Here is a 22,252-nt window from a genome sequence, read left to right as displayed (position 1 = left end):
ATATTTACGTTTATGTTTCTTTCTCTTTTCTTATTGGGTATTTAAGTCTAAAATAAAAAAATAAAATAAAAAAAGCTTATTGATTGAGAGATTGATTGTAGTACCTCCCTCACAGGGCTGTAAAGATTTAGTGATATAATGAATGTAAAGCATTCTGAAAACCTCTCAAGTGTAATATCTGTTATTATCAAAGTAAGAATTTCAACAGGGCAATCACGTCACGAGACTTGTGTGAAAGCCAAGTTTATTATAACAGAAAGGAATACGCATGTAGAACCCTAAGAGTTCACAGTCCTTACAGAAGTTTGCTTAGTTATGACAGTACAACAAAAGGAGGAGGACAAAACATGAAGGGGCATGGCACAGGAGGGGACAGGTGCAGTAATATTAGGGAAAAGGACAAAAAGCAAGGTGACGGCTTTCTTTTCGCATTCTTTTTCCTTAGGAACCACTAGACTATGAAGATAGGAGGATCTGTTTATCTGCAAAGGACCCCAGCTGCACAAGCCTTTTCCCAGCCTGGCACAGACTACCTGGCACCTGTCTTGCCTCCCAAGGACACACAGGGAATCCAGCTTGCGGTGCAAACAACAAGTTATGTCAGCTGGGAAGTACGGGGCCTTTGTCCTTGACACATTCAGGGCCTCCTGAATGCTCTGGGTCCAGTGTTTCTGGAAAATATGGCAACTCAAAAAGACGAGTTCAGGGAACCCCTTAACAGTCCTTAACAAAAGAGAGCTGGCTTTGGAGTTAGAGGACTTTGGTTTGAATCCCAGCACTGCCATTTGCTGCCTGTGTGACCTTGCGGTCACTCCCTGAGCCTATGGTTCCTCACCTAGAAAAATGAAGAGATTGGATTAGATGGGTTCTGAAGTTTCTTCCAGCTAGAGATCTATGATTCTATGACAAAATGACCTCTGTGGTCTATTCCAACTCCAGATCTGTGAATCTATGACATTCTAAGTATAGAGAATGACATGAACTGAAGGCACAGAACGGTGAGGTCTGGTCTGGCTCAGTGGTTCTTGGGTGTAGTGTGAGATGAGGCTGCACAAGGAAGGAGGTCCCAGACTGTGCAGGACCTCGAATGACAGGCCCATGGTGAAAAAAGGATGACGTAAGATAGGTATTTAAGGAAGATTAATAGGAGGGTAGATTGTGGAGGGTACCCAGAATGCCAGCATAAGGAGTTTATACTTTATTAGGTAGGCAGTATAATATTTATTCTCTGTCTTTGTATCACCAGTGCCTAGCAGAGTGCCTTAATGTCTATTAAACTGAATTTAGTGGGCAGTAAACAGCCACTGTATGGTTCTGAGAAAGGAGTACCAGCCATAAATAAGATAGAAGGAGTGTTATGTACAGGGTAGATTAGAGTTAAAGAGATTCAATAGCTCCCTTCTTCAAAGTTCAGCTCCAGAGCCACCTTCAACTGAGTGAAAAGCTGAAAGCTTCTTCAGGGTTCTTGATCTCAAAGCTCTTCAGCATTTTTATTTATTTATTTTTATTAAAAATAATATTTTATTTTACTCCAATTAGGTGTAAAAATTTTTTTCATGACCTCATTTGAGGTTTTTAAAAAATTTTTTTTAAATTTATTTAATTTTAGTTTTCAGCATTAACTTCCCCAAGATTTTGAGTTCCAAATTTTCTCCCCATCTCATCCCTCCCCCCACCCCAGGATGGCATACATTCTGTATACCCTTTCCCCTAATCTGCCCTCCCTTCTATATCTCCCCCTCTTCTCTTAACCCCCAACCCTTCTATTTTCCTCTATAGCATTTTTAAAACAGAACACACACTACAACAGATTGTGGGAGAACTATTCATAGCCAAGCAAAGTGTGTCCTACTTGAGAATGTTTCTGTACTTTTGGCCTCTGGACAGCTTTTCAAACAGCAGAGTAATAACTAACACAGTAACAGTCATGGTGTTCTCCCCTGTTCGTAGAATCTGAGGTTGAAACAGCACTGAAGACAAAAGCTACGAGCTTACAACACAAGCTTCCAACATGGAAACTCAGGATGCAAGAGGAAAGAGGACAAAGCAAAAAGATGAGTGTGGCTAGGTGGCCTTACAGATAGAGAGATTTGATTCACAACCAGAAACAGTGACATGATCTTGCAACGTAACTGAAACAAAGTAAAGGATTTTCCTAGCTTTATATGCTATGTTATATATATATATATGTATTTGTATATATGTTGTATATATAAGCACATTTACATATGCTTATATGATATATATGTATATATGTGTATATGTATGTGTGTATGTATGTATGTATGTATGTATGTATGTGCGTGTGTGTGCGTGTGTGTATATATACACACCTGTTCAGTGTTTAGCTTTCAACTCCGAAATTTTAAAGCTGTTAAAAAAGCAACCTAGTGGGGCAACTAGGTAGTACAGTGGATAGAGCACTGGCCCTGGAGTCAGGAGGGCCTGAGCTCAAATCCGACCTCAGACACATAATACTCACTAGCTGTGTGACCCTGGGCATCACCTAACCCCAATTGCCTCACAAACAACAACAACAACAAAACAAAAAGAAACAAATTCCTTAAACAGTTTTAAGCAGGAAATTCTCCAGCCCATTTTTCTACAGCAACACTATGGTGATTATCACTGCCCCGTTTAAAAAACCTTAAGTGATGCTAATAGCTCTATATATCACTTGGAAGTTGGATCCTCACAATGACCTTGTGAAATAGGTGCTATAATCATTCCCATCTTACAGATAAGAGAAAAACTGAGGCTGAGAGGTTAAATAACTTGAACAGAGTGACAAAATTAGTAAAGTATGAGGCCAAATTTGAACCTATGTCTTCCTGACTCCAAATCCAATACTATTCACTACGCTACCTAGCTGTCTCTAGGGTTCCTCACTGCCTCCCAGAGTCTAAAGCTCTGACACCAGCACCCTCAAGGTTCCAGAATCTAATGACACACTATTTTTCCAGCTCACTCACACTACTTCCATTCATGTACAGGACATTCCAGCCAAACTGCCCCCAGGCAGAGAGGCAGCATGGCACAGTGAATAGTTACCTTGGAGTCAGGAAGACTTGAGTTCAAATCATGCTTCAGATACTAATGAGTGCTTCAGTTTCCTTATTTGTAAAATGAGATAGCTGGACTCAGATCTCTTTCAATCTGATTCTATGATTTTATCTTATTCTCTCCTCTTTCAATGCCTAGAATTAAGTTCCTCTCTTTCAGCCTCCTCACATCTCCTGATGTTTTTTCTTCCTAGCTCTGATCCTTTGAGATCATTTCAGGTGCAATCTCTCCATGAAGCCTTCTCTGATACTCTGTCTCACACACACCTCTTATGAAAGAGCTTTCCTCCCCAAATTTCTCTAATTACCTTATAGAGATCTCCCATTTGCAGCTAATTTTCCATTGAATCACAACTGTTAAACTTCCATCCTAGCTACTTTCTAGCATCATAGATACAAGTATTAAATTATAGGTTCCCTAAAAATAGGGACTATCTCTATTTGTTTCTCCAGTGCCAATTACAGAGCCTTGCTCATTAGAGGGGTTTAACATATTTGTTGAAATCAAATGTTCTTTCAAAGAAGTCACATGTTCTTGTGACCCTTGAGCTGACCAGAAAATTTAGAGATGCCTTGATGAAGCATTGTAGAGCTTTGGGTCACAGGAGGCATGGTAATGTGAGAGAAAAAATGCTAGATTTGGAGTAAGAGAAAAGACTGTGGTCCAAATCCTAATTCTGATACTTACATTTTGTAAACTTGGGCAAATTACTTCATCCTTTAGGCCTCAGTTTCTTCCTCTATAAAACAAGGCTGCATTAATTGGCTTCTAAGAGCTCTTCCAACTCTATCTGCGACCCTAAGATTTATGTTCTGGCTATGGTTCTGCCACCTACACTCTCTATACCCCTGAAATTTCCCATCTCCTTTCTGAGCTTCAGTTTCCTCCTCTGTAAAACAGAAGGATTTGAATTAATGATCTTATGTCACATTAAACATTAACATTCTATGTCCTGATGAATAGGCAGGGTTGAATGAAAACTCATAAAAACGATTGAGAGAGCATAAAGGGAGATGAGAAAGCAAAGGCCTAAAGAATAGATACCAAGGTTTGAGATGAAGTTAAACTCAAGGATGAGTTCAGCTTTCAGACCTGCCTATGGCTAAGATAAATGGTAGAGATACAGGCAAAATAGAATTACCAGGGACTTTTAGTTAGCATATATTTGGCCAGCATACATTTGGAAAACTTTGTTCAACTCTGGAACTTAAGTTTTAGGTTTTAGGAAGGAAATGACAAGTCAGAATCTGTCCAGCAGAGAGCGACCAGGACTGGGGAGGGATTGAAACCCAGGCCACAGGAACATAAGAAGATGATCAAGTGCAGGAACTGGAGATGTTTAAATCTAGAGGGTGGGGTAACAATCATTGTTTTCAAGTATTTGAGGAACTGTCCTACTCAGTCACTGAAGAAAGAACTAAAAAGAAAAGGGGGAAAGAGAGAGTTAATGGGAGGTAGACTGAGATTCAACAGAAAGAAAAACTTCCTACTGAGAGTGGTCCCAAATTATAATGGGCTCTTTGACAGTTACTGAACTCTCCATCACTCAAAGGTTTTCAAGAAGATGCTGGGGGGGGGAAAGACTTGTCTGGAATGATGCAGAAGTATTTCATGATTCAGATTGTATTGGATGACCTCTGTGGTCTTTTCCAGTTCTGAGATTCTACGATGTTAACATGAAAAATGAGCAAATTGGTCTCTCATCTGAGTGTTTTCTCTATTTTCTTTGCTCTGAAAGTTTTTTCTGTGTTATTTTATCATTGTTTAACTTAATAATCTCATTTTAGAAGCTTTACTATAGAGTGTTATTATAAGCTAGTAGCTTTGCTAACAAACTCAGACCCCCCCAACGGACTCTCCTGACATCTGGTGGTAACAAATGAATATGCAGGTGCAGTATAGAGCAGCTTAGATTTATAAAGTGCTTTACAATTTACAAGCACATTCCTTATCATTTTCTCATTTCAGCCTTACAAAAACCCTATGAGGGAGGTAAGGAGAAATTAAATTATTCTTTTTATTTAACAGATAAAGAAGCACACTCAGAGAGAGGAAAAAACTGACTTATATTTAGGTCACACAGCTAATAGATTGAGGGGCCAGAATCTGATTCCAATAGTGTGCTTTCCATTATACCCTGTTGACTGTCTCACTACCAAAAAATGCAATGTTGGTCAAAATGCTATAATGTATATGAGAGAAGGATTAGACTTGTTCTGCTTGGTTTCAGGGGGCAGAACTTGGACCAATGCATAAAAGTTTGAGCGAAGAAAATTTCAGTTAGAAATAGAGAAGGACTTCCTAACAATGAAAACAATCCAAGGGTAGAATAGACTGTTTTTGTAGATAAGTAATTCTCTACCACTAGACAGGTACCCTCAAGTACATTTGTGACCATAGATAAATCACTTAACTTCACCGGGCCTCAGTTTCCTCACGTGTAAAATGAAGGGTTTAGACTAGATCACCTCTAAAGTCAGTTCTGGCTCTAAATTTAGCACACAGTAGTCATTTAATAATTGTTAACTAATCCTAAGTGGATATAACTCTGGATGGCCATTTGTTAGGGGCACTGGAGAAGACATCTAGCTAGATGGCCTGCTGTCTACATTCCTTCCTCATCTAGGATTCTCCATATTTACTAAGCACTCTGTACAAAGCACTCTACTCAGCTGGTGGGAGGCTGGGGGAAGGAGAGTGTGGAGAAGTGGGTGGGATGTGATGATAAGATGACTAAGCATGATTTCTCTCTTCTAGCTATTGGAGAGATCAAAGTACACTGGAAAGTTCAGGGAAGGCTTCCTGGAGGACGAAGCCCAATCTTGAGGAATGGTAGGATTTCCCAACAGAAAGTTGCAAAGAAGGCTGAGAAGGTGATAGTTCAAAATCCTCTAATCAGTGCTGGAGTATTGCGACACTGCCTACCATGAGGCAGTGCAGGGCAGGCATAGGAAAGATGAAAACTGTTAGTAACAGCAATATTATAACAATGATCCACTGTGAGAGACTTGGCTACTCTGATCAATACAATCCAATACAATTCCAAAGTACCCACATAATGAAAATACTATCCACATCCAGAGAGAGAACTGATAAACTCTGAGTGCAAATTAAAATATACTTTTTTCACTTTCTTTATGCTTCTTGCTTTTTACTATTTTTTTTTTTTTTTTGCAAAATGGTTAATATGGGAGGGAAAAAAGAGAGAAGAAATAGCAAGTGGCAGGACTAAGCTCTGTACCCAGGCCCTCTGACCCCAAATCCAGCCCACTTTTTACTATAGCCTCTCCAAGTGTTCCAAACAATGTAGCATCATTCTTCCTAAGTCTATAGAAAATGTTCTCTACTCTTAGTTGCCTTCATTTCCTCTCCTCTCGCTCACTTCTCAAACCTCTGTAGTTTGACTTCCAAACTCTTCATCCAACTGAAAAGGCTTTCTTAATACTGTTAACCTTGAATAGATTGTAAGCTCCTTAAGGGCAGGGATTGTTTCATTGTTGTGCTTGTATCCCCAATAGCACAATGTCTGCCATATAGTAAACACTTAGTAAGTGCTTGTTAGTTGACTGGAAAAAAAAAAAAGATGAAAACTGTTAGATTCTTCAATCATTTCTCTCAAGATCTGAAGATAAAAACAGGACGATGTTTTTACCCCAAGAGATTGCCACCCAGACATCTGCACAGGTTCACAGCACTTTATACTTTTGATCTTCCAAATGTTATCAGGATCTTCTATTACTTTAGCATTCCTTTATCTTCCTAAAATAAGAAGCAGGGAGGAGACACTATTGTTTGGCTAATGGGGAAACTGAGGTCTGAGAGCTTAAACTTGCTTAAACTAGTCTGCAGCAAAGATGGCTAACTGGGCTGAAGACAAAACAGAATTGGTGGTCTAAAGGGTGGTAATTAATGGATCCTTGTCAAACTAAAGAGAGACAGAATAAACTGAGGATATTTAGCCTGGAAAAGAGTAGACTTGGGGGGGCAAGATAACTATCTTCAAATATCTGAAAGGCTATCATATGGAAAATGCAGCCAACCTATACTCCATGATCCCAAAGGCCAGAATTAGGGCCAAGAGAAAGATGCCTCAGGGAGAATTTTTGGCTCTTTTAAGGAAGAACTTTTAAAGTGTCCAATAATCTAATAGCTGGCTTATAAAACAGGAAGCTCCTTGTCACTTGAAGTGTTCGAGTCATGGCTGTATGATCTCCTCTGGAGTTCACTGGCTAAGTACCTAAATTAGATGACCTGTAAGGTCCCTGACAATTCTAAGAATTTTTTAAAATTACCTCAAAATAGGTTAGGAATAGGGCTTACTAAGGGCACACAGGTAAGCCAGAGGCCCTCCGGGACATAAAGAAATGAAGGATTTATATCAGAGGATTAGTTTTCTTTTTCTTCAAGACTTCAAATATTTAGGATTTTACTTTTATAGATACTCCTACTCTACCATCATTGGTTGGTTAGTTTCAGACTTTTTCAATGTGCTTACCAGTTATGATGATTTTTTCTCCCTTATCTTTTTTTTTTCCCTAGAAAATGTTATTTGCAATATGGGATAGTTTTCTGGGAGGGAGAGGGGAAGATATACTGGGGAAAATTATGGTGATGGAAAAAGAAACAAATGACATCAATAAAAATTTATTTTAAAACAAAGCAATAAACAAAAATTCTTTCCTTCTCTTAGGATTCTATGATTCTCTACTTCTGAATTCATCATGATGGGGAATAGTTGTGAAGTGCTTGAAAGAGGATATTTTAAGCAAATGGGAAGTCTAATCTAACCTTTCATATCCAACTCAAATAGCAACTCTTTCATGAATCCTTCACTGATCTCCCAGTAGTAATTATCTTCAGAAAAGGTTAATTACTTCCTCCAAAGAGTATCTGAAATTTGGGGACTGAAAGGAGTAGGACATTTTTAACCCAAATGGCCGAGAAATGTTATACTTAGTTTACATTCTCTCTTCTTTGGAAGCTAAGAAACAGAATACTCTGTTGCCAAAATTTTACTTGACTCATATTGACTCCATGTTAACATTCTTGAAATGAATACTAGGAGAAATTATGGTAATGTTAAAAAAAAAAAAGACACCAATAAAAATGTATTTAAAAACAAAGCAATAAATAAAAATTCCCTCCTACTCCTAGGATTCTATGATTCTCCAGTTTGTGAATTCAGCATGATGATGGGAAATGGTTGAGGAGTGCCCAGAGGGAGACATTTTAAATAAATGGGTAGCCCAAGCAGGGAAAAGCATTTTAGGTGAGTACCAAAGGTAAGGCAAGTAACACAAGTCTCAAAATCTGGCTAGATAGAAGCTAATGATGTCACCTTAGTGACAAGTTTTACCCATTGATCCTATCTCTAGCAGTTTCCAAGACTGGACAGCCTGTTGTTATCCTTTCAATAATACCTTATCTGATAGAGAAGCTGTGAAACTGGGTCTCACTGGTCTAATTCAGAATTGGAATAGTAACTTATTTTCTATAGTTCATTATGCTTTACATACAAGGTACCTTCTCAAACAACCTGTAAGGTGGACAATGTAAATATTGTTACATTTCCATTTTATGCAAGAAACAGTTTCAGTAATATGAAGTGACTTGCCTGAACTCACACAGAAACTACGAAGGCAGGATTTAAACCCAGTTCTCTCCTGGCTCCAAGTCCTGGCTCTTTCCACTAGGCCACACTGTCTCTTGGTATAAACAAGACACTGGAGGTAATCTAGAACTTTCTACCCACCTAGAGTCAGCTAGATGGTACAATCAAGAGAGCACTAGAACCAGAGTCAGGAAGACCTCAGTTTAAATCTAGTCTCAGACATTTCGTAGCTATGTGACCATATGCAACACTTAACCTCTGTCTGCCTCAGCTTTCTCCTCTGTAAAATTGTTTTAATAATAGCACCTACCCCTCCTAGAGTTGTTGTAAAGATAAAATGAGATAATATTTGTGAAGTGCTTTGTAAACCTTAGAATGTTACATAAATGTTTTTATTGCTTATTATTAATGTTATTATTTTACCCAAGGCAAGAATCTTCTCTGGCATCTCCAACAAAGGTAACCAATCAAAGCATTAACACTTCTAGTAAAAGGGACCTCACTACCTCATAAGTCAATTATTTGAAAGTTGGACAGCTTTGATTGCTAAGAAGTTATTCCTTGAACTGAGTCCAAATCTACCTCATGAGACTTCCACCTTCTGATCCCTAATTAATAATAATAATATCAACAAAAACTAGCATTTATATAGCACTTCCTTTGTGTCAGGCACTGTGCTAAGAGCTTTACAATTATTATCTAATTTGACCCTTACAACAACCCCCGCCAGCAGGTGCTATCATTTCTCCCACTTTACAGATGAGGAAACTGAACAAAAGGTTAAGTGATTTACACCCAAGGTCACATAGATTTGAACTTGGGTCTTCCTGATTTCAGGATGGAACCCAGAGCTCTTCCCACTGTGCCATCTGGTTGGCCTAACTCTGTCCTTTGTGGTCTTCATAAGCTGCTACAGTCAAAGAAACTATCAGAAATGACTTCACGTTATCCATTGCTGGCCCATGCCTGGAGCCCTGACAGCTTGGTAGGACCTGCCAGAACTTGTTTCACAGCATAGCCCTAGAGATCTCAGGTCTGCCTCTCTGCTTTGATGAAGCATCAGAGGGGAACCTGATTATTATTAAAACCTAATTATTATTTCATCCTTCAAATGTTAGGAGTCAAGGACTAGCTCAATTAGAAGGGAGTCTAATTCTTAACTATTTCTGAGCTTGCTCATTCCTTTTGGTCTCAATCCCCTTTGGCCAAGGAGAGCACTAAGAAACCTGCAGTGAGAGAAAGGGCCTTCTCCATGGTTATGTGTCACCACAAGAATGGCGCTGACACAGGAATTATTAGTTTAGGGAGTCTTGAGAGAAAGCCTACTGAAGTGAATTCTGGGCATCATTCTAATCATAGGATTATGTTACCCACTATGATGATAGTCTTGTCAACAGTTTTTAGGCTAGTTGAATTCAAATGCTAGTTGGAGCCAAGTATAGGGTTAATAAAAAGCCTCACATCTGTATATATCCATGTTGGACCCCTTCCTTTCCTCTCCTCAAAGGCCCTTTTACCCCACTGTCCCCTACTTGGCTTTGAGAATTATTGGTGGCTATGCTGTATACACTGAATGCCCTCCCTGGCCCATCATTTACTGTCAGTCATTTAAAGAGCTCCTGGAAACCACTGATTTCATGAAGGACCACTCTGGTGATGAAGACCCATAAGTCTTCTCTCTTTCTGAAAAACCCACTTACCTGGATTACAGCCAAACCCTAGCTTCCTGGAACCTTTAGGGAATAAGGCAATTGGAATGACCAATTTTGGAGACCTTTATTGGAGAGCTAGGGGATCAGCTTGCTATGCACTCAAGACCTATTTTATTTTGAAAATTTTCCTAAGATATATGATACTACCTTTCTTTTTCTTTTCTTTTTTAAATGACACTACCTTCTTAAGCAGAACACATAGGTCATAATTTTACTCTTTTTCTGTCAACTCAGGATTAAAATTATGAATACCAATTATTGCACTAATTTACAAAATAGCAATGCTCTCGGGATTTTGAGATGCGTGAGATTATTTTCTTTCTTTCTTTCTTTTTTTTTGGTGAGGCAATTGGGGTTAAGTGATTTGCCCAGTCACACAGCTAGTGAGTGTTATGTGTCTGAGGCCGGATTTGAACTCAGGTCCTCCTGACTTCAGGGCAGGTGCTCTATCCACTGTGCCACCCAGCTGCCCCCTTTTTGTTTGTTTGTTTTTGCTTTTTGGTGAGGAAATCAGGATTAAGTGACTTGCCCAGGGTCACACAGCTAGTAAGTGACAAGTGTCTGAGGCCAGATTTGAACTCAGGTCCTCCTGACTCCAAGACCAGAGTTCTATCCACTGTGCCACCTAGCTACCCCTCATGAGACTATTTTCTGCAGTACTCAGGGGCCACAAGACTACTGGTTTTAAAATAATAATTCACACTTTAAATAAAGTTTGATGGTCTGAAAAATACTTTTTCTTTCTTGGAAAAAAACCCCCCAGCAGATAGTGCTTTTAAGTTTGGAATATATTAGTTACTACTTTTGATAATAAAAAAAGCTGCTCCATTTTCTACTGTTCTTTAAGTTGTACAAAATGCTTTTCTCAATTAACTTGTTGAGATTGGTAGAGATTTTAGCCCATTTTACAGCTGAAGAAAAGGATACTCAGAGCACATAAGTGACACGCCATAGCAAGCGACAGAACCAGGCCCTGAACCCAGTCCCTTTGACTCCAAGTCCAGTGGTCTTTTCCTTACACAATGCTGTTTCTTTGACTCTAGTGTCAGCTTTTAAAATGCATTTTCTGTCTCTTCTCTCATTATCAAGCACTTAGTTGTGATGTCTTACTGCTGCTAACGTATCTCTTTCTAGCACATAAATCACAGGACTACAGTTCAAAGTCAGAGATCAGCTAGGCCAAGTTCTTCATTTTATAGGTCAAGAAAATGAGGCCTAGAGTGGCTTATCCAAGGCTACACAGGAATAAGTCACGAACATCCAAGATGTTAATTTAAGTCTTCTCATTCTAGGTTCAGTGTTTTTTCATTTTTTAAATTTAGTATTTTATTTTCCCCCAGTTACCAGTGTTTCTTCTACTATGCTAGGTTGTAGCCTCAGCCCACACTCCTAATTTGTTGTGGACTTAGAAACCAGAAATCCACACATATTTGGATTTCACATAAAATAAAAGTTAACAGTATGAGTAGGAACTGAGGGGCTCATCACTACATAAAAGGGAAGAAGTTTTTAACCACCTTAACTACTTTCACTATTTAGAGACCTTTAAAAAACGTTCTACCTCAGCCACAAACAGCCTGGTGCAGTAGAGTCTTTCCTGTATTTGGAGTCAAGAGACCTGAATTCAAGTCCCAGCTATTCCACTCCCTTAGCTGTGTGACCTTGGGCAAGTCATTTAACTGCTCAACAGCCTTAGTTTCCTCTTCTGGAAAATGAGGAAAATAGTATGTGCCAGACTTATCTCACAGGGCTCTTATAAAGAAAGCATTTCATAAAGCTTAATGTGTTAGAGAAATGATTATCTTATCATCAAATTATTATGATATAGGGATGGTTATCATAAACTGAGTTCAAAACAGGTGGGATGTTACTGGATATATACCTTCCCCATCTATGCATGTGTACTGAATGGCTTTAATACTCTGTGGAACCGTTGTCTGTATCAGGGTTGTTCAGTTCACACAAGTTCAAGAGAACTTGCCCAGTGCTACCTGCATGTAAGGATTCTCCAGGAATAACAGAGGCAGGGGAGGAAAAATGGCTTACATTATAGGATCGTGGATGCCTCTGCTTCCATTGCACCAAGAGCAGCTGTGCCACCACCAGGGTGGCGATGAGGATGAGGACCATCTCTGCATGCATGGCCTCGTGGCCACGGTGCTTGGCGTGCATCCGTGCGTGCTCGATCCTGAAAGCCAAACAAATGTGTTAAACAGGCAGCAGGGGAATTAGAAGCACCCCACCCCTGCTACCACAGATATAGAACTATAGCACATCATAGCTGGAAGTGCTCCCAGAACACAGAATGTAGAATGTCAGAACTGGAAAGGACCTGAAACAAGCATATTTTAGCTAAGAGAAAATCTGTTAATAAAGGGAAAATATTCCTGGTACTGGTGACCTAAAGCAAAGGGAAGGCTAGTTGCAGGATGGTTCAGAATAAAGTCTCTTATTGTCCAACTTCCAAACTGTAGCCTGTATCTAGAAAATCCTTCCATTCACATTTTTGCCTGTTGAATCTATGTTGTTGTTGTTGGTGTTGTTTTTGTTTAGTTGTTTCTGTTGTGTCTGTCCCATTCTTCACGACCCCACTTGGGGTTTTCTTGACAAAGATATCAGAGTGGTTTGCCATTTCCTTCTCCTGCTCATTTTACAGATGAGGAAACTGAAGCAAACTGGATTAAGTGATTTGCCCAGCACCACACAGCTAGTAAATGTCTAAGGCAGGCCTGCACAACCTATGGCTATTTTCCTTTACATTTTTCATAGGCCACCTGAAACTCTTTGGTGTGCTGCAAGCGGCCCATGGGCCGCTTATGGTTCACGGGCCACAGATTTAAACTCATGAAGATGAATCTCCCTGACTCCAGGCCCAGCACTCTATCCACTGTGCCACCTAACTTCCTTGCTGAATCTATACCCCAACTCAAATGATACCGTATCTCCTTCATGAAACTTCTTTGACCTCTCAATTAGATCAGGACTCTTTCTTCCCAAAAGACATACCTCAGTCTCACAACGTATTGTGTACCCCTCCAACTCATTTATATTACAATTTTCTGAGTGTATGTCATATACTTCTGATTAGACTTCAAGTTCAAAGTAGGGGAGGGACTGTCTTACCTAAATTCTGAATCTCTCTCAGGTTATATTTTCCAGGCCAAGATCTTTGTCTCACTTACCTTTGTTTTTCTTTCATTCCACTGTAACCCCCAAAGTGACAGCTCATATCCTTGATCTCACTATTACTTAGAACTACCTCCATATCCAAAACTCTGAATTCTTCTCTAAATATAAATTCCTAACCTTGCAATCTCTCCCTCTACCTCACTCTTCCTAAACTTATTCTTTGTCTTCACCACAATCTCTACTCTTTTCGTTTCTTCCTGTTCTCCTAGTCCACTATTCCAGTCTATCTCTTATTCAATCTTGACTCTATGGTTGGGCAATTAAACTATACATTATCTTCCATCATTGAACCATTTACCCCCTTGTCCTACTGCCTGACATACTTTGTCAAACTCCAAAATTGGGTTACCCCACTATCTATTCTCACTGTTCCTCTAAATGTTGCTAAATGTTGCTAGGGGGAAAGTCTCATCACCATGTTAACTCGGTTCATTAAAAATTTATGTTACCTAGGGGCAGCTAGGTGGCGCAGTGAATAGAGCTCTGGTCTTGGAGTCAGAAGCACCTGAGTTCAAATCCAGCCTCAGACACTTAACACTTACTAGCTGTGTAACCCTGGGCAAGTCACTTAACCCTGATCGCCTCACCAAAAAAAAAAAAAAAAAAAAGTTATGTTATCTAATCTCAATTGGGCCTGCATGGCTACATGGGAATCCTTTCTTCCCTGACCTGCTGTCACACTCACCACAGCAGCTATTCAAACCTTCTCAAAATCAGGGCTTCTTAAATTTTTTCCACTCACGACCCATCTTCATGTTTCGAAGCAGATGTTGCATGGCTTGAGGGCATGCATGGTGCAAGGTGCACATGCTTTGTGTTCAGAACCAGTGAAGTGACCCTCTGCAACAAGGGCAAGTGCTGCCAGAAATACCTTGGATTCACTATGTGTTTGATTCTGAATTAGTTTTTGGTCATTGGGCATTCAGAAACCTTTTATTGTTGCCATATTTTTCACAAACTCACATGGGGTCGAGACCCACAGTTTAAGAAGCACTGCTGAGGCGGCTAGGTGGCACAGTGGATAGATAGATCACTGGCCCTGAAGTCGAGAGGACCTGAGTTCAAATTCGGCTTCAGACCAAACACTTGACACTTACTAGCTGTGTGACCCTGGGCAAGTCACTTAACCCCAACTGCCTAAAAAAAAAAAAAAAAGGAAAAAAAAGAAAGAAAGAAGCACTGCCACCTATATCATCCCTTTCCCCTCTGTCTCAACAGAACTTGCCTCTTTATGGAAAAAATGTTAACCACTTGTCATTAACTCCCTCTTTCTCTCCTGCTAGAACTTCTTTTACATCATCCTCCCATTTTCTCTTCCTCTGTTTCAATCTTTGACAAGAAACGGTCCCTCTTGCCAAGACCAAGCCTTATACTTGTAATTTTAATACTCATCTCCCAAGTTTTCTCTGAGAGTTTGCCCCTTTGGTGATTTCCTTTCTTTTTCTCATCTTCAAGCATTTGTTAAATGACTGTTATTTAGGTTCTGGGGATACACAAAGACCAAAAACCTAAACTGTCCCTGCTTACATTTTACTGGGGAAGACAACACATACTTGCAGATATAAAATAAACATAAGGTAGAAGCACTAACTAACTGCTAGGGGGAAGGGAGTGGATCAGGAAATGCTCCACGTAGAAAGTCACACTTAAGCAGACTTTGAAGAAGGCATTCTAAGAGCATAAGGTGAGTGGGGAACAGCATGTGCATAGGTAGCAATGCCTTGTGGGGTACAACAAGCAGGCCAGTTTGTCTGCAGTAGAGGAGTAAGTTCCAATGACTCTGAAAAGGCAATCTGAAGCCAAATGCAAAGGGCTTTAAAAAACCAAACAAAGTAGTCTGTATTTTATCCTAGAGGCAACAGGGAGTCACTGGAGATTCCTGAACAGGGCAGTGGCAGTCAGATGTGTGCTTTAAGAGCAGTCCTTTAGAAGCTGTATGAAAGATGGATTGGAGAAGAGAGAGGCAGGAAGACTCATTAGGAGGCTATTTCAATAGTTTAGGAGAAAAGTGATGAGGGTTTGAACAACAGAGGTAGTAGCTACATGAGTAGAGAGGAGATGGACATGAGAAATGTAGAGGGACACTGACAAGACTTGGTAATCGACTGGCAGGAGGAGTGTAAGAATGAAGAGTCAAGAACGACTCCAACGTTAAGAAACTGGGTACCTGAAGGTGGAAACTTCAACAGAAACAGGAAAGTTAAGCAGAGCTATCAGAGGAGATATCAGTTCCAAAAAGAAACTCAATACTATTTCTCCCCAACCTATCCCTCTTCCAAACTTTCTATTTCTCTGCTGAGGGCAATATCATCCTACTAGTCCACAACTTGAGAGTTATAATCTCAGAGTTATCGCTAACATTTTTTAAAAATAAGTTTTTATTGCCTTTATAAAACCTACATTTCCCAATATTATGTCTCCCCCTCCCAGAGAGCCAGTACTACCTACAAAGAATAAAAAAAGAGGAAAAAAACCTAAGTAAACAAAAATAACCAAAGAGCTAAAAAAAATATTTTACACCCACATCGCCACACCTTTGCAAGGAAAGGGTTGTAGGGGAAAGGTGTCTCCTCATACCTCTTCTATGGGGATAACCCTGGTCATGATAATTTTACAGCATTCAATTTCAACTGTTTTATTGTTATCATTCTGTTCATTTACTTCACTGTGCTCACTGTGTATATTATTGTCCTCTCTGAGGATAAAGACAGTTTCTTTAACTTGGTATCTTATCTAAGACCTAGCATAGTCTTCTGTAAGGAAATAATAAATATTTGTTCTATTATATTGTAAATCCTGTGACTCCCTGTCACCCTCCTCTGAATGCACTCCAGGTTTTTATGATATTAATTGCTAGTAACTCACATTTACATAGCATTTTCTCATAATAGCCAATGTAAACCCCTCTACATGCACAAGTAATGCCATTCGTCTCGTCTCCTCCAACAGACTGCACCTCTATCATCTCCACACTCTCACTTATCTTCAGTCTCTCCTATCTACTGCCTGCTTCCCTAATGCCCATAAACATATCCACATTTCCTCCATCCTCAAAAAAAAAAAAGCCTCAATTGATCAATCCATTTCTGCTACTTATTGGGCCTATATCTCTTCTTCCTTTCATGGCTAAACTCCCTGAGAAGACCATCTACAACAAGTGCCTCCACATCCTTTCCTCTCGTTCTCCTAACTCTCTGCAGTCTGACTTCCAATCTCATCATTCAACTGAAACTGTTCTCACCAAAGTTACCAATCACCTACTGACAAATTCAATCAATCCTTATCCTTCTTAACCTCTCAGTAAACTTTGACAGAGGCTGTAGAAATTTCTAATAGTTGTGAAAAGGTAGCCTGAAGCCAGATTGTGAAGGGCTTTAAATACCAAACAAAGGAGCCTGCATTTTATCTTAGAGGATGTCTCCCAAGACTATGCCAAGGATATCCATAGGACTCCTAAGGCTCTGTCCTGGTCCTCTTCTGTTCTCTCTTTATGATATTTCATTTAGTGACCTCATCAGCTCTCATTGATTCAAGTATCTCTAAGCAGGTATTCTGGTCTATCTGTCCAGCCCTAATTTCTCTCTTGACAACACCTGCCTATCAGCCGTCTAGAACTGGATGTCCCACAGAAATTTTAAACTCACAATCTAAAACTGAACCCATTATCTTTTCTCCCAAACCCTCCCTTCTTCTGTTACTGTCAATTCTATTACTTCTATAACCACAATCCTTCCAGTCATCCAGGCTCAAAACTGAAATGTCATCTTCAACTCCTTATTGTCTCTCATGCTCCACAGCCAAAATGTTGCCAGATCCTTTCAATTACACTTTCAAAACATCTCTCCTATATGCCTCTTCTGTCTAACACTGCCGTCACCTTGGCACCGGCCCTCATCACCTCATGCCTGGACTATTACAACGATCTGTTGCTTGGTCTTCTTACCTTGCGTCCTCTCACTCCAGACCATCCTCCACTTAGCTGTCAAATTGAATTTCCTAAAAGAAAAGGTGTAACCATGTCACACACACACACACACACACACACACACACACTCTCTCTCTGTCTCTCTCAATAAACTCCAGTGGCTTCTAATCACTTCCACAGTCAAATATAAAATCTTCAGTTTGGCTTTTAAAGTCATTTATAATCAGGCCCCTTCCTACTTTTCCAATCTTCCTATACTTTCTTCTGCTCTATGTACTCTGTACCTCCTTGCTGTTTTTTGAAAGTAATACTACCTTTCTCAACCTTTACACTTTCACCAGCTGTCCCCAGTTCCTGGAACTCTCCCTCCTCATCTCTGTCTCCTGCCTTCTCTGTCTTCCTTCAAGTCTCAACTAAAGTTACAACTCTTACAAGAAACATCCCAGTCCTCCTTAATCTCAGTGGCTTCCTTCTGACACTCTCCCCAATTTATCACATACACACACACACACACACACACACACACACACACAGAGCCACACAGAGTTGTACCCGGTTATCTGCTTGTTATATTCCCCATAAGACCTTGATCTTCTTTAAAGCAGGAATTGTTTTCTTGCTTTTCTTTGTATCCCCAGCAATTAGCATAGTTCCTGACATATAGTAGATGCTCAATAAATGCTTACTGACTGAACAATTCGGAAAGGTAGAAAGTATACAGCTCCATTTTGCAGATCAAGAAACTAAGGCTAGTTAGTTGCTGCAAGTTATAAACAGCAATTAACCGGCAGAGTTGAGACAGAAAACTAAGACCTCTGACCCTGAATCTAGTGCTTTTCTAGCTTTTATTTATTTATTTTTTTGATGAGGCAATTGGGGTTAAGTGACTTACTCAGGGTCACACAGCTAGTAAGTGTCAAGTGTCTGAGGTTGGATTTGAACTCGGGTCCTCCTGACTCCAAGGCCAGAGCTTTATCCACTATACCACCTAGCTGCCCCTACTATCTTTTATTTTTAAAAAATAAATTTTAATTGATGTCTTTTGTGTTTTACATAATCAGTATTCCTCCCCTTCTCCCTCAAGAGCCATCCCACATAACAAACAGTATTTTTCAGCGGGGAAGAAAAACCCCTGCACAACTAACTTGCCATTTTCTGTCTTTTCTGCCCATTTCCATGGTGTGAGATGAAACCTCAAAGTTGTTTTGATTTACATTTCTCTTGTTATTTAGTGATTTGGAGCATTCTTTCATGTGACTGAATACTTTGCAGTTCTTTTGGAAACCATTTGTTCTTTTGACTACTTATGTATTAGGGAATGGCTATTAGTCTGATATATTTATCAGTTGTTTATGTATTTTGAATACCAAATTCTTATCAGAAAAATTTGAAGTAATTCTCCTCTCCCTGCATCCCCCCATTCAATCACTTCTGTTATCCTAGGTACGTTAATTTTGGCTGTGCAAGAAGCTTTTTAGTTTCATGAAATCAAAGTTATCTAGTTTATTATTTGTAATTGTCTCTATTTCTTGTTTGGTTCAGAATACAACTCCTATCCATAGCTGTGAGAGGTATATGATCTGCTTCTCTTCTAATTTTTTAAAATAATATGACCTTTAATATTAAGGTGGTATATCCACTGAGACCATATCATAGAATATGGTGTAAGGCATTAGTCTAAACCTAATTTGTGCCAGACTGCTTTCCAGTTTTCCTAGCAGTTTTTAATCAAATAAGGTGTTTTCTTCTTAGATAATTTATATTTTCTACTTAACCAAACATAGTTATTGACTTCTATTGTTCCTGACTCTCCCTTGTCGAGTATGTTCCATTCATTTATTTTTTTAACCACTACCAGATGGTTTTGACGACTGCTGCTTTATAGTATAGTTTGAAGTTTAGAAGTACTATTCTTCCTTTCATCCCTACTTCTTTTCATCATTTCCCTTAATATTCTAGATCTTTTGTTTTTCTGAATGAATTTTGTTATTATTTTGTCAAATTCAATAAAGTATCTCCTCATAGAATCAAAAGTATAAATTAAATTTGGTTATTATCCTCATTTTTATTATTTTGGCACAGCCTAGCTAAGAACATTGAATATTCATCCACCTATTTAATGTGTTCTGTGGGAATTGAGAGAAAACCTTATTGTATTGTTTGAACCTAGCCCTGCATACCTGGGAAGCTGGATCACCTCTTAGAGACCCCAAGATTGATGCAAGGAGTTTTCTCACAATTATACATCTCAAACAACCCATATGTCTTATCTGAAAACTGGCCCCATACTGATCAATCAGTTATTGTTTCCATGTTCCTTTGGTTGTTTACAAACACATGGGTGAGTGGGACCTCTCTTTTTATGATTTCTGGGAATTGCACCTGTTTGCTCTTCCTCTCCCAACTTGCAAAGTCCCTAATCTTTCCTCCAATTAGAAATCAGATTACCGAATATTGTACCCTGGTTGCTTCCTTTTAATTAATTGGCCTTATTTGACTGTTTTTAACATATAAAAATCTGTCTCTCCCTGTATTCAGGGTCCAGTGCCAAAGCTAAGGAAGGCTACTGATCCTGATTTGTTAGGCAACTTGCACACATTGCTTAATAAATCAAAATGCTTAGAAGTTTGAACCTTTGTTTCCTCAGTCATTTCAACTTTCACTCCCCACAGTTCTTTATTTCCATAAGGAGTACTTTGTAACTGAATCTATACAAGTCTTTTGGGTGCTTTGGTAGGTTGATCCCTAGATATTTTATACTGCAGTTATTTGGAATGGAATTTCCCTTCCTATTTTTGCTTCTTAGGTTTTGTTATTATATTGAAATGCTGTCGATTTTTGAAGATTTATTTTGTAGCCTGCAACTCTGCCGAAGCTATTAATTATCTCAATTAGTATTTTTGCTGATTCCCTAGGATTTTCTAAGCATATCATCATATTGTCAGCAAATAAGGATAGTTCCAGTGATTCTCCTATTGTATCATGCTCCCTCCCAATGTGTCAATATCCCTCTTAAGGCAGAACTTAATACAATACTCCAGATGCATTCTAAGTATTAAAGAGAAGTATGGAATTATTAACTCCCATGACCTGGACACTATCCTATTAATACAGCATTAATTTCCTTTAGGAGTTGTATCATACTAATGGCTCATTCTAAGTTTAGAGTCACCTAGCTCCTCAGGTTTTTCTTCCAGTCATGCCTACCCCACCCTACACTTGTGTATTTGAACTATTTAACCTAAATGCAGGACTTTATTCCTACTTAATTCCATTTAGTTTATTTTATCATAGCTTTCCAACCCATTTTTTTAAAATTTTGTCTGGAAAATTTACTTTAATAAATGCCAAGTTGCTTAAATATAGCATATTGAACATGTAGTACACAAAAGAGAAATCTGAAAATCCAGGCACTAATCTTCTACTCCCCTTTATCCCATTTTGTTTCATGGTTATCTTTTAATGCCTAATTTTCAAGAAATAATTATGAAGTCTTGAATTGTGTCCACACAAGTACCAGTTACTTGACTACCTAGACAGTGGTGGGGAACCTGTGGCCTTGAGGCCACATGTGGCCCTTTAAAAAAAAAAAAATTTTTTTAATAATTTATTTTTAGTTTTCAGCATTCACTTCCATAAGAGTTTGAGTTTTAAATTTTCTCCCCCTTCCTCTCCTCCCCCCTCCCCAAGACAGCATTAATCTGATATAGGCTCTACTTATACATTCATATTAAGCATATTTTCACCCAGCCCATTCTTAATCATGATTTCATTATTCAACATAAAAGCCATAGCTTCCAGCTCTATATCACCCACAAATTATCTGATTTGAGCTTTACAGAAACCTTGTCAAAAAGGAAGAATATGTGTTAGTTCCATTTTATAGAAGAGAAAACTAAGACTCAGAGAACTTAGATGACCTGTCCAAATGTGGTATGTTTTTTGAATAGCATCTTACCTCCCATGTAAGTTCAGGCTGTTCCCCATTCCTTGAATGCATTTCTTTCATATCTCTGCCATTCAGCATCCTTCTCTTATCTCCCCTGGGAAGTCTTTTCTAAGTTCCCACATGAAAGTATTCTCTTTCTCTTCAAATTTTCTTACAGCATTTTAACTGCAACTCTTTGCCTGATCACATTCTATCTTGTATTATATTTATCTGAGTATCCCCTCAGTTTTGCAAACTCTCAGAGAACATCCAATCCTAACCTTACTTAATAAAGAGTCCCTTCTATAACATTTCCTAACCCTAAACACTTTGAGTGAGGGGGAAGCCACCACCTACAGAGGCAGCTCATATTGCCTTTCTATTCCTTCCTTCAGTTCTAAATCTGCCTCTCTGCAACTTGATTTATTCTTTCAATAAACATTTATTAATCATCTACTATGTGCAATGCACAGTGCCAGTCACTGGAGAGACAAATACCCAAAGGCAAATAGTCTCTACCCTTAAGATGATTACATTCTAGTGAGAAGAAAACAAATGTGTATCTAGATTAAATCAATTAAAAAATATACAAAGTAATTTTGAGGATATGTAATGGGAGGACACTAACAACTGAATGAATTAGAAAAGAACTAAGCCATAAAGATTAGAAATTCTAAGCAGTAGAAGTGAAAAGAAAGTATATATTTCTCATTGCAGACTCTCAGGTAAAGCAACACAAGTTGAATCCCTCTTCTGTATGACAACCATTAAAATATTTGAAGTCAGCTATCATATCCTATCCTGTCCTTCCCATTATCCTCTCC

General features: G+C 39.0%; 1 protein-coding gene across 1 annotated transcript in view; it reads right to left on the bottom strand.

The window, feature by feature from the left end:
• The window catches only part of RNF121 (ring finger protein 121), a 94,047-nt gene that overhangs the window by 42,135 nt on the left and 29,660 nt on the right, over positions 1-22,252 (bottom strand). Inside the window, exon 3 of the mRNA XM_027866287.1 lies at positions 12,433-12,574. Coding sequence (XP_027722088.1) covers positions 12,433-12,574 — 142 coding nt within the window. The remainder of the gene's footprint in view (positions 1-12,432; positions 12,575-22,252) is intronic.

This window comes from Vombatus ursinus, unplaced genomic scaffold (genome assembly GCF_900497805.2).
Source record: "Vombatus ursinus unplaced genomic scaffold, bare-nosed wombat genome assembly UNPS02014780.1, whole genome shotgun sequence".
NCBI lineage: Eukaryota > Metazoa > Chordata > Mammalia > Diprotodontia > Vombatidae > Vombatus > Vombatus ursinus.
The sequence above is the reverse complement of the archived record's forward strand: the minus strand, read 5'-3'. Positions and strand labels throughout refer to the sequence as shown.